This window comes from Tetrao urogallus (genome assembly GCF_951394365.1).
Source record: "Tetrao urogallus genome assembly, chromosome: 4".
In the NCBI taxonomy this organism is placed as follows: domain Eukaryota; kingdom Metazoa; phylum Chordata; class Aves; order Galliformes; family Phasianidae; genus Tetrao; species Tetrao urogallus.
Genome location: NC_136817.1, coordinates 45,053,129 through 45,065,392, shown reverse-complemented (window position 1 = coordinate 45,065,392; position 12,264 = coordinate 45,053,129). Strand labels below are relative to the sequence as shown.

The 12,264-nt window shown below is 37.0% G+C and overlaps 1 protein-coding gene across 1 annotated transcript in view; it reads left to right on the top strand.

The window, feature by feature from the left end:
- Positions 1–2,371: 2,371 nt before the first annotated feature.
- Positions 2,372–12,264, top strand: part of CEP135 (centrosomal protein 135) — a gene marked incomplete at both ends in the record, with an annotated part of 29,187 nt that continues 19,294 nt past the window's right edge. The window contains 9 exons of the mRNA XM_079534719.1: positions 2,372–2,484; positions 3,380–3,570; positions 3,874–4,041; positions 5,669–5,810; positions 7,091–7,175; positions 8,021–8,149; positions 9,742–9,957; positions 10,527–10,592; positions 11,507–11,657. Coding sequence (XP_079390845.1) covers positions 2,372–2,484; positions 3,380–3,570; positions 3,874–4,041; positions 5,669–5,810; positions 7,091–7,175; positions 8,021–8,149; positions 9,742–9,957; positions 10,527–10,592; positions 11,507–11,657 — 1,261 coding nt within the window. The remainder of the gene's footprint in view (positions 2,485–3,379; positions 3,571–3,873; positions 4,042–5,668; positions 5,811–7,090; positions 7,176–8,020; positions 8,150–9,741; positions 9,958–10,526; positions 10,593–11,506; positions 11,658–12,264) is intronic.

Here is a 12,264-nt window from a genome sequence, read left to right as displayed (position 1 = left end):
TGTCTCTGAGGCGTGTTATTTCAGGCAGGCGGCAATGCAGAGCTGCTCCTGGGGTGATGTCTCTGGATACTGACGGAGCGCCGCTCTATTTCTCAAGTGCTTTCTTCCTTCCTTTTAGCAGGCGTGATGTAGCATCACTATAAGCCCCGCTAAGCCTTGTTAAGCAGCAGGGAGGGCGGGGTTATGCGCAGCAGAAGTTCAGCAGAAGGGCAGCGCATGACGAAGCCTGTAGGCGCAGCCAGACCCCTCAAGGCGGAGCCGCCTCCGCTCCCACCTCCCGCCCCGCTCCCAAGCGCGAGGGATGCCGGTCGTGCGACAAGAGGCGGGGCGAGGCGGCAGGCGCGGGCAGCTGTTGGCTGGGCCGGCGGCGCGTGCCGCGTTGCTGTGGTGACGGGGCGGAAGTGGTTGCTTCGCCGCGCGCCATTTTCAAACCGGCGGCGGGGCCGGGCCGGGCCGGGGCTCCTGCCTCAGAACCGGCCGCTGCCGATGCGCTCTGACCGCGGGGAGCGCGGATTAGCCCGGTTGCCGCTGGGCTCTCGTTCCCTCTGGGCTCTGCCGATGCCTAGGTGACACGTCTCGGCGTCTCCTCCGTGGTTTGCCCTGGAAGAATTTACCTTCAGCAGCGTGTCGGTAAGGCTGAGCCGGAGGGAGGCCGGCGAGGAGAGGAGTAAGGGCGGGGCAGGTGGGCGCAGAGCGGGCCGGCGGCCGCGCGGTGTTCGTGTGCCGCTGTGCGCTTGCACGGCCTGGTGCCTCGTCGCGCGGCGGCCTGATCCTGCAGCTCGCGCTTTTTGTGTTTGTAAACGTGGTCGCTATCAGAGGCGCCGGATGCTGATTGGGTTGAGCTCAGGCTGTATTGAAGCTGCACTGCCGTTCTTACATGCGTTTTGTATCTCTAGAAAACCCTGTTTTCCTGATGGAGAGGTTATTGAAGGCTTTGTGACGTGATAAACTCAAGGCCTGTTGCTAGAGCTTAGGATGTGAGATTGGTGCTGTGGTTATCTGTAAGGGCTGGCTCTGCAACTACTGCAGACTACTGTAATGTCTTTCCAATTCCATTCTCCTGTGCGAAAGATTGTACAAAGATTATTGTCCTTAAAGAATCCAGCGTCTGGTAAGCATTCTGAAGCAACAACCCACAGCTCTTCTGGTTGTTTTAACTCCTTTACATCTTTTGGACCTACAGCGCAAATTACCTAACTCATTTCTTGGACTAATTTTGTTATCAGATGTGTAGGTAATGTCAGATAATACTTTCTCCGGTTTAATTAAGGTGGTAATAATGAATTGATAGGAATTTCTCAATCTTGAGGAAGGAGAAAGGCGTGACAGTGATTCATCCTGAAAGTTCTTGTCATCTCTTAATCCTAGACTACATTTAGGAATCGCATCTCACTTAAATGTTGGTTTCAATGATTTAACAAGATCCTGTATCCAATTCTTGGTCATACTGGAGCACAAACAAGCATGGTTGCTGTAGAAAAGCTTTACTCCCTTACTTGTTGTAAAGCAGTTTTGTTCTTGCCATCACTGTGAAACTCTCTCAAGGAACTACTAGAAAAATCCTTTTTCTTTCCGAAACATATGCTCTTAAATCAAGCCTGATGAACAAATCCAATTAATTTTTTTAACTCATTTAGTTCTTAAGGAGAAGATGGGCTTAAGAGTTATCACCTTACTTCTTTAGTAAGATGGATCTGTGAGACAAGATCTTGGTACAGTAACACAATCACTGCTGTTCCTAATTCAAGAATGCGTAACATTACTGTAGAGATATAAGTACTGCCTTGTAAATTCTAAAAACAAGATTTAGATATGAAAGATAAAAAGTATACAGGTTTTTTTTTTTTTTTTTTTGGAACAGTCTGGATTATGAAGGGCGCTACCCTGATGGCTGATTCAAGAAATCAGAATCTACTTCTTTGTCATCTTTATGGAGAGATCTTTTCACAATGCAGGTCTAGAAAGAAAACTCATGTGTTTATACTCTTAAAACTCATGGAATGACTTATGTTGGAAGGGACCTGAAGGTTCACACCCCCTTATATGCAGGGTTGCTACCTACTAGATCACACTCCCCATCCAACCTGGCCTTGAATGCTTTCTGATGTTAGGAAATGCTCAGAGATAAACAGTTAATTGGCAAGGCAAATATTTAAAAAAAGTACATGTAAATATGCTGAAAACTTTTTGGTTGCCTTATGATTCTGTTTTAGTTTACCTAAATTTTCAGAATATGCTTATGTATTATACAGTAAATTACTTTTCCATTACTAGGTTCTGTGTTATTCGTGCTGTAAGGGACAAGTGCCGTAACAGACAATATTTTGCAGGTGTCCTTTCTTCCCTCAGTTTTACAAAGGCTGCACTTACAATGACAACAGCAGCGGAGCGGAAGTTTGTTAACCTCAGGAAACGTCTGGATCAGCTGGGCTACCGGCAGCCCTTGGGAGTGGAGAGTTTACCTTTGGTGGAAAAGCTTTTTAGGTATTCCAAAAGAGATTCTTTATTGATTAAAAAAAAATAAAAAAAAACAATGTTGTATTTGTGTAGTAGTTATTGTTTGATTTTTATTTTTATTTTTTTTATGTGAGAGAAAAGAGCCTAAAGATTATTTTCAAACAATCTTATTTCAAGGCTAACATTTGGTTTCAGCATATGATGAAGTCAAGTGGTTTTGCTTAAGCTGTAAGAACATCTTAAGATTTATTTTAAATTGGTTATATTGTTAAGATAGTCTCTAAGGATCAGCAATCAAGGGAAAATTCAGTTTTCTAACATTACCAATTAGCCAAAGCAGTTGCTGCTGATAATTAGAAGACGTGCTTATAGCTGGTTGTATAATAATCCCCATTGTCTCTACTGTACGTGAGCATAAAACGTTCACAACTCCCTTGTTTGTTATTCCATTTGGAGAAGTTCAAGTTTGCTGTCTTTGCTGTTGCGCAGGATAATAATAGAAGAACAAACTTTCTAATCACCTTCTTAACGTTTCTGATGTTTCATGGCTTTGATGCAATAGGAACATAATAATTTCCATAGTAATCTAGTTATATCTGACTAAACATGCAAAAAAAATTTGGTTCTAGTAATAGTTAACGTCTAATGCAGATAGAAGCGAGTTTATTGAATTATCAGTTGTGAATTTCTCCATATCTTTATTTTGCATATTTGTCCCATCCTTTCCTATATACTTTTTTTTAAGCAAATGATTTCTGTCTTTGCATTTTTCTTACATTAATGTTCTCTTTGTTTTTCTTGCAACTTATGTGTTCTACATTTAACATGGTCTAGTTTTGTTTCTAAGGTTTTAATAAATATTTGAAGCAACGGTTTAAAGGCTGATAACGTTGTGATCTTGTCTGTTGGTCCCTGATTCTAGTGACCTTGTTCATACAACAGAGAGCCTGCGCAGTGCAAAGTTATCTGCTGGAAAAATTGAAAAAGAATGCAGCAATTATGATGCTATTATAGAACCGTATAAAACTGAGAATGCAAAACTTACCAGGGAAAATAATGAGCTGCATTTGGAAATATTAAAACTGAAGGAGCAATCTGATCATCATATTAAAGGTAATATAAAAGTTGTGAGACTTCTTCAAAATTCTTTTGCGTCAAAAGTGTGGACAAATCTGCAGAATCATTTATCTGTACTTCTACTTGTAAGTGGTCGTTAATTTTGGTGCCTTTAATTAAAGCTCATGTGAGGATATTCCTTTTGTAATTAAAAGAAATGTATTAGTGCTTATGTGTACATATGTAAACTTACCAGTGGGTATTCGGAAAGTTTACGTTGTGGAAAAAGAATATAAGCATCATTTGCATACCTACTTTAGTGAATAAAAAAAATAAAATTGCTCTGTCTCTCCCTTGAAGACTTGAAAGCCAGCTTAAGGAGTGTTGAAAATGAAGCAGTTGACTTGAGATTCCTGAATAACCAGTATGTGCATAAAATTAAACTGCTGGAAAAAGAGAGCAAAGCCAAGACTGAAAAAATTCAGCAGCTTCAAGAGAAGAATCTGCAAGCAGTTGTGCAAACTCCTGGTGAGTGACAATAATCCCAGGTAATATTTCTCTTGGCTTTTTTCTTTCTTTTTTTGTCTCTTCAGAATACACATATATTTTTTCCATATAGGAAGAGAAATTACTGAAGTAAAATAACACTGTCTAATAGAATGACATTAACTTTAGAAACTTTGGGCTCTGAATTCAGTCTTCCTCTCTGTATGCAAGAAATTTCATCAGTTGTGCTGTGGACTAATTTGTATACAAACTTGAATTCATTAGAGTTAAAGCCTTTATTAAGTTAAAGCATGGCTGAAAGGCGCTGTTGCTCAACGGTTTTTATTTCCATTTTTTAATGCTACTCCTAACCCACTCCTTTTTTTTTTAATATATACTTGAGTGTTTTGATAGCTAACTGATGCTATGTAAGTGAGTAATTCAGATTTTTACTAACCAAGATCAAAAAGTAGCAAGATGCAAAATATGTCTGCAGACAAATAGTCCAACCCTCTGAAAGCTTACACCTTTAAAAGATTTTTTTTCTCTTACAAACTTAAGATGCTGAGGATATTACTGTTGGGTTAATTACTTCTCCCATTTTTTCAATTTTTCTTCATTTTGCTTCAAATTAAGGGTGATAACGGGAAGTATTCTGTAAAATTAATTCTTTCCTTCAAAGTCATTTGATTTTACCCATCTTTTTGGCATCTGAGGAAAATAATGTAGTGGGGTGAAAATAAAAATCATACTTTTTCATACCTTTCTATATTCTATGTTCTTTGCTTCAAAGATGCTGTTACACTTTTGTCTCTCTTCCCTCATACTTAACTACTTGTCCACCACTCTTACAAGATTTTTCCATACTATAGCATCAAAAACTTCACATACATATTTGTTTGATGGAGAGTAATTTTTCCCTCTGTAAAATGTTTTGCTTTCTTTAAATATAATGCTACTATGCAACCAAATAACCTACTTTGCTCTGTGTTTATGATACAAATGATAGTAGGATAAAAGGAAAAGGAATACTTGTAAACGTCACAGAAGTTTAAGCTAGTCATGAAATGGCTCTTAAATTTGAAAGCAAAATGTTTTTTGTGATCTTTTACGTTAGCTTTTTTAATTGTTTTCATTAACTGCTAGGGGAACAGGGCCAAATGACCGCTGCTTCTGTGTCCTTTCTTTTGCTAGTAAATCTGCTCCTGTCCTTTGCTCCTTAATTCTCCTGTTTTCTGTTTTGTTTTCTCTCTTTGTTGCTGAATGCACATTTATTTTCTTCAAAGAGGCAAAGGCTTTATTTGTGCCATTATTATTAAGGACTCTTAATGCATATAGATAGTGTTTATGCTGGAAGGAAGGTAAATCAGTTACAGCTTCAGCAGGTTCAACCTCTAGACTGTTTTGAGACTTAAGCACTGGAGCAAATGACTTGTACTAGATTTCGTGTATTTCCTTATTTTAAAACTGAACTTCAGCAAAACCAATGCTATCTGCAGGAATGATGTCTGGGTTGTACAGATTATTAACTTACTTCACTCGGATTAAAATGATGCTTTGTGTCAGTTCGGAAGCAGTGGGATAAATATAGAATCGCACTTTGTATAAAAGGTGAAGACCCTCTTGCTTTAACATCACATAATAGCTGTTTGACTTTGGGCTTTTTCAGGTGGCAGAAAAAGAAACATCCCATTCAGGCGTCAACGCATGCAGATAGACCAGCCTGTCCCACCATCAGCTGTTAGTGCCTACCCAGTGCCTCAGCCAGAGGACCCGTACATTGCAGACCTTCTTCAGGTGGCTGATAATCGGTAATCTAAAGAATTTTCAATGTTAGGCATTAAATATCTGCTGCTGTGACTTCAGCACCTCCTTCTGCCTTTCAAATTTGCCCGAGGAAAAAGGTTTCATGATGTTTTGAGAACTTTATAGTTCTTAAATAGGATTTTACTTGGTGATTGACCTTGCTGCTTCTGTTGAAATTGCAATGATACTTAATATGCTACTTATATCCTTAAAGGATTTATGTTAAGATTTCTATACAGGATTTACTCTTGCGCTGAATGTTAAGTAAGGGATTCTGAAAAAAAAACAGACATAATTTTGTGCAGGGGGAAACTGATCTTTTGTGTTTATAGTGGAAGGCTGGCATATTCTCACTTACGTAATACTATTTTTGGCTTGGAAACCTACATTACAAAAGGTTCAATAAATTTTTTCTTATTCTGAATATGCCTGCAAGTGGATTTACTTGTTAAGGTTTTGTTAGTGAGGAAGCTGCAGGGGTGGCCTTTGTGAGAGGAGATCAAGGGCTGTCCTGTGCCAGACACAGCTGCCCTCTGCTGGCTCCAAAATGAGCCCACCAATAGCCAAAGCTGAGCCCATCAGCCAAACTAATGGTGCTTCAGTGAAAGTAATAGTTTTTAAAGAACAATATCCTGTTTTTTGCTGGGATGGAATGAATTTTCATCCTAGTCACTAGTATGGTGCTGTCTTCTGGATTTAGGATGAGAACAGTGTCGGTAACACCATTGGTGCTTACACAGAGCCAAGGACGTATCAGCTTCCTGTGCTGCCCTGCCACTGAGGAGCTGGGAGGGGACAGCACTAAGACAGCTGATCCAGACTGGCCAAAGGGATATCCCATGCCCTTTGGTGATATGCTGAACAATAAAGCTAGAGGAGTTGGCTGTGGGGGGGCAACTTCTTGAGGACAGGAGGTAGAATAGTGGGGAATGAAGGGGTGAGGTTGAGCCTAGGAAATGGAGGTAGGTGGAAGATGGTCTTGAGTTGTCTTTGTTTCTTATCATCCTACTCAATTGTTAACAAATTAATTTTCCTGAAGTCTTTATCCCACTGTCTTTTTCAGGAGAAGGAGTGAGAGAATAAGTGAGGGTCTGACAGCCAGGCAAGATTGACCTGCCACAGTATCTCAAACAATAGCTTCTATATTAATATTTTGTATCAGCAACAGTTTTCTTTTTGGTGAAATATTTCCATTCGAGAGCAAAGAGAAAATAACAGTATTGAATTATTGTGCATGGAGGGATCATTCATGAATCTAGATAAACAGGATATTGCTATGTTTCAGAATACAAGAACTTCAGTCAGAAGTGACACAGTTACAGGAAAAACTAGAGATATCAGAAAACGGAATGAAGAATTACAGCAAGCAGGTATGTTTACATTTGTTTCACTATTTTATTTTCTTTTTTTGTTTTAATTATTTGTAATAGCCTTGATTATAATTTTATTTTTATTTTAACCTTGTAGGTGTTATAAAATATAATTATTCTAATTCTTTCTTTCCTCTATGCTGCTTTGAATTTGTAGCTTTGAAGACAGCAGCAATATTAAAATGCTACCCCACCTCCTTTGCTTATAGATTTGTCTACATAAAAGTTACACTAAATAAACTGTAGTTGATGATTATAAGCTCAATTTTTTGTACATTTAGGGTTTTTTAGTGTAGAAATATCCACCGGTTAAAATTAATTTGATCTATGGGTACATTAGGATAATTTTTTTATTGTTTGGACTGGTTATATTTCATTTTATTTTACAGAGGTTAATTCATGGACAGCAGATCTTACAGCTCTTTAATTAGATTGGATGAAAAAGGCAATACAATCTGTATAAATGAGGGAATTGCATCAGGTGTTTCTATCTTGATGGATCTTTCAATATCTGAGGAGTAGTGGGACCCAACCCCAACATCATTTTTTCAGTCACATCTTGGTGAATTAAGTTCTTTGGTTGCTCTCTAAGAAAATAATCTGCTAGAACTTGTTCCATTTTGTTGGTGGTGGTTCTTTTTTCTCCCATAAATTTTATTTGTTTAGTTTCATTTCAGAGAAATCTCTTTGTTCAGAAAAATGCGTAATTCAAGAAAATTGAATACTAAATTTAAAAATTTAATTGTTAGAGACATCTCTTCTTACCGAGCGTTGCATAGGGGCATATCAGAACAAAGGTACTGTTAAATGCTATAGAAGATGATGAAGGTTTTTTTTCTTCAAAGGTTGAGCTTAGAGACAAAGAAATAGAACGCCTAATGCTAGCATTGGATGGTGGTCGTTCTCATGAAGTTGTATCTCTGGAATCAAGAAGTAAAAGTAATGAGAAACTTATTGCTCAATTAAATTTGCAGGTAATGAATGAATTGCTGTTGATTAGTCAAAATGAGAAATACTAGCAATTAAAAAAAAACAATCCACAAACAACTTTTAGATCTTCTTTCAAAAAGAAATTTCAGTATTAGATAAAAATCAACAAATTTAACTTGGCTTTTTAGGTGGTAGAGTTTCTTGTCTAAATAAATTTTTTAACAGCCTGTTTTTTGTGAAGAATGTAATGTATGCACATCTGTGTATACTATTCAGGAAATTTCTGTATACAGTGTTTTGACTGAGTTTGAAATTAATTTTATTTAAAAAATGTATATGTGTACATTCTATTTATGTCTTTGGAACGAACTCTGGTATATATACTTACCAAGAGGTCTGCAGGTAATCGCATCAGATAGTGGGAAATTCTCTTAATTCCAATGGTCCTCACCTTTATTGCAACACAGACTTGCAAGAAAAGAATAAGCTTAGGAATAAGGATGCTGAGTTTACTGTGCATGTTTGCATGCATGCATTATTGGTCTCAGATTTCTGAATCTAATATAAGGCAGACTGGAGTATAGATGAGGTATAGTCTATCTCTGAATTTATACTACCTATTTACCATTTGGTTACTGATGGTGTGTCATATACAGGGTCACAGAGAGCCAGGCTGCAGAGCTCATTAGCTTAGGTTCAGTGATGCAAAAATATGGTATGAGCTATGACTTGGAAGCAGTACTGCTGTTTTCAGTGATCCGGAATTAGTAAGTTGTGCTGAAGATAAATTGATTATACAAAGTGAGCCCAGGCTTCTATACTATGTTTTCAGAGCTGCATAAGGAAGATCAAGGCTATTTATTCAGGCTTAGTGCCAATCTACCACTTTTAATCTCTGACAGTAAATGGATCGATTCTATATAGTAGCATTTACAACCATGAAAAGACCCAGACTGTGTTCTGTGCCTAGAACTGAACTTTCTGGAGTACTGAGGAAAGTTATGTGGAGATGGAAGTGCCTATCAGCACCTCTGATAGGTTGAGATGTTTTTTTTCTTCCTACTCTGCCTCTTTTAACTACACTTGCATAGAATAGCATAATGGTAAAAACAGTGTGTCTAGAACAGGATTTCTGGAATGTTTTGTTTGAGATGCTGATGTGTTGAAAGCAAGATAGATCTTGGGAATGTGATCTGTAAAGCTTCCTTTTCTGTGAATGAGTTAACAGTGAATCCAAGCCTAGTAAATATACTGGATAGATAGATGGAAGGAACTGTCTTCAAACCTTGTGAAATCTGGGGAAACACTGAGTGCACTGAGTTTACTGGACTGGTGCCCAAGGCAGGTTTCTGTACAGATATCTGCTTTTCAGTACTTTGTTTTCAGGATAAACCTTGGATTTTTGAGCCTATGCAAAGATCAGGATAGTAATGAATTCTTTCACCATGTACATTTCTAAAAATAATATTTTTCCATGTTGATATTGTTTTCTAAGAACAGGAAGTCTAGACATTATTAACAGGATATAACTTTTAATATAGAGATATAGAGATAGCAGACACTCCTCCTTGTCTTCTAAAATATACTACTTAATTAAATAATATATATTAAAGTTGTAATGAAAAATATCTTTTAGGTTGAATATCTTCAGCAGTCAAACAAAGAACTTGAAAATCGCATTCAAGACCTCTTGGACACAAAAAAAAATGTGACTAGTGAGGTAGTGCACTTAAGCAATAAAAATGAAGAACTCTGTCAAGAACTGAATGAAATAGACCATTTGGCACAGCAGTTGGAGAGACATAAGGAAATTGTGCTTGAAACTGCAGATAAAGAAATAGGAGAAGCAAAGGTAATCACCTGTGTTTTATGGGTAGGATCTTCTAACCTCTTAGGTGAAATTTCTCTAATTTGCCTCAATTTTGGCTTTTTTAGCTGCAACAGGATACCTAAAGGAACACTGAAAATATTTTTTCTGGTTTACTTAGTCATATACGGAATTTCTCACTAAAAGATTAATTACAGCAGTTATGTCTTACTGCTGTGTTAGGTGAGATGAATTCAGTTAAGAAGCAGTCTGTCTTCCTTCTTCTGTTAGCTCAGTATAAAACAAAATTCAGAGCTATTTATACTGTTGATACGTAATAGATGTTTGCAACAGTGAGGAGTGTATGGATAGTTTTTTTATGAGGAGTCATGGAGTGATTCATTTAGTTGTTCTGTTCAAAATGAGTGTTTATGGTTCAAGTGTTATGCACATTCAATTAATAGGAGCTTTAATGAATGTCTGAATCTAAAATTTTGCCTTTACAAGGAGCTAATTATACTTTGTTTCTTAAAAAAATCCAATTAATTTTTATAACAAAGGAATTGGTGTTTTGAATACATAACTCTAAAAATAAAGTTTGTTTTGGTTGACAGAAGGAAATTGAAAGAAAGGACAGTGAAATACAGGATCTTGAAGACACAATAACGAGGCTTAAATCAGTAAGTAAAAATTCTTCCAGTTTAAGTCTTCTTTTGTAATACTTTTATCATACTGTCGTTCACATTTCTTTCATAAAAATCAGCATTGCTTAATTATTTTTTAAATGAAACTTCTGCAGTGTCTCAAAATTCTATCAAACTAGTGTAATACATGTAAGAGCTGAGGAAGCTACATCATGTGAAAATAAGTGGAGAGAAATTTCTGTAGGCAGCATGCTTTACTATCCTTACTATAAATTTTGTTGTTATTCTTGCTATTGGAAATTTAATTGCCATGACACGACCGTTTTTACTAAAATTTAATAATGATATCCAAGGAGGCTTTAATATAGGATCTACTTTGTCTCTTAATATATGAATAATTACACACTACTAATCAGAAACAAAGCTTAACAGCGCAGGTGAAAGATGTCAGTATGACCTATTCCTGAAACATCTATTTTCTGTGTGTAATAAATTGTGTACTGGTTGCATGCAGTGTCTTGTTTTTAGTGTTTCTAGTGAACTTGAAAACATGAAAATATTTTCAGAGCACCAAATTATAAATGCCAGCTGCATTAAATAGCTGCAGGATTAAGTTGATTGAGATACAGCATTGTGATCCAGTTTTAACACCAATAATATTACTGAGTTCCATTTAAAAATATTTATTGATTTAGTTACTACTTTTTCTTATGTTTACATCTCGCTGTACTTCTGGTTTGGTTTCTTGGAGTAGCAGCTGAATTAAGCAAGTGTGAGTCTTGCTTGTTTCACTGCTGATTGCAAACAGTGTCAGGAGCAGTGCTTAAATCAAATCAGTAAGAATTGTTGCCTAAAGGCAACAATATTCAGTTAAAACAAATGTTACATAAAACATCAGGATTACTCTTCTTCCCATGCACTTCTAAATTTTTGTAATATTTTTACTTCAGGAGCTGTGCTCATGTCGTCGACAGAATGAGAGATTGAGTGAAGAACTCTTTGGAAAAGCAGATGATAAAGCGAATCTCGAACTACTGCTAAACCAGCTTGAACAAGAGAAACAGAGGCTGACAGAAAAAACAGAGAACTTTGAAATAAAAGGTAAATGATAAAATGTAGATTCCTTTAATTTTTGAAGTAGAATGTCTTATATATTTAAGACATAATTAATAACACTGCGGGACTAAAAGCACTAATAGATAAATGAAAAAAGTAGTCTGTATATCTTCTATCATTAAGTGAAATATTTTATCTCAAAAGCAAGCATGTTTGAAAATTCAGCTTTTACAGTTGAAGTGTAGTCCCATGGGACATCCTAATAGTAATAAGGCAGTTTCTTACAAAGTAATTTCTATTATCCCATACTGTTTTTATTCAGTCTTTCTGAGCAAGTGACTTCAGACTGTTTCTTAAGACCTTTGTCCAGACCTTAAAAACCTCCAAGGACAGAGATTCCTTAGTCTTGTTAGGCAACTACTTCCAAAATTTATTTATGCTCAGTGTAGAAATGTTTTCTTTCTTTGCTTGTAAAAACAGCTTGATGCTTTCCCTTGTTTACCCACATCTGTGAAGAAACTGGTTCCATCTTGTCTGTAAACTCTTCCTCTTGGTATTGTCTGCAGCTCTTAAGGCCCTCTTGCGCTGTTTTATAGGCTGAACAAACCCTGTTCCCTCAGCTATTCCTCACAGGGCAAGTGTTTTGCTACAA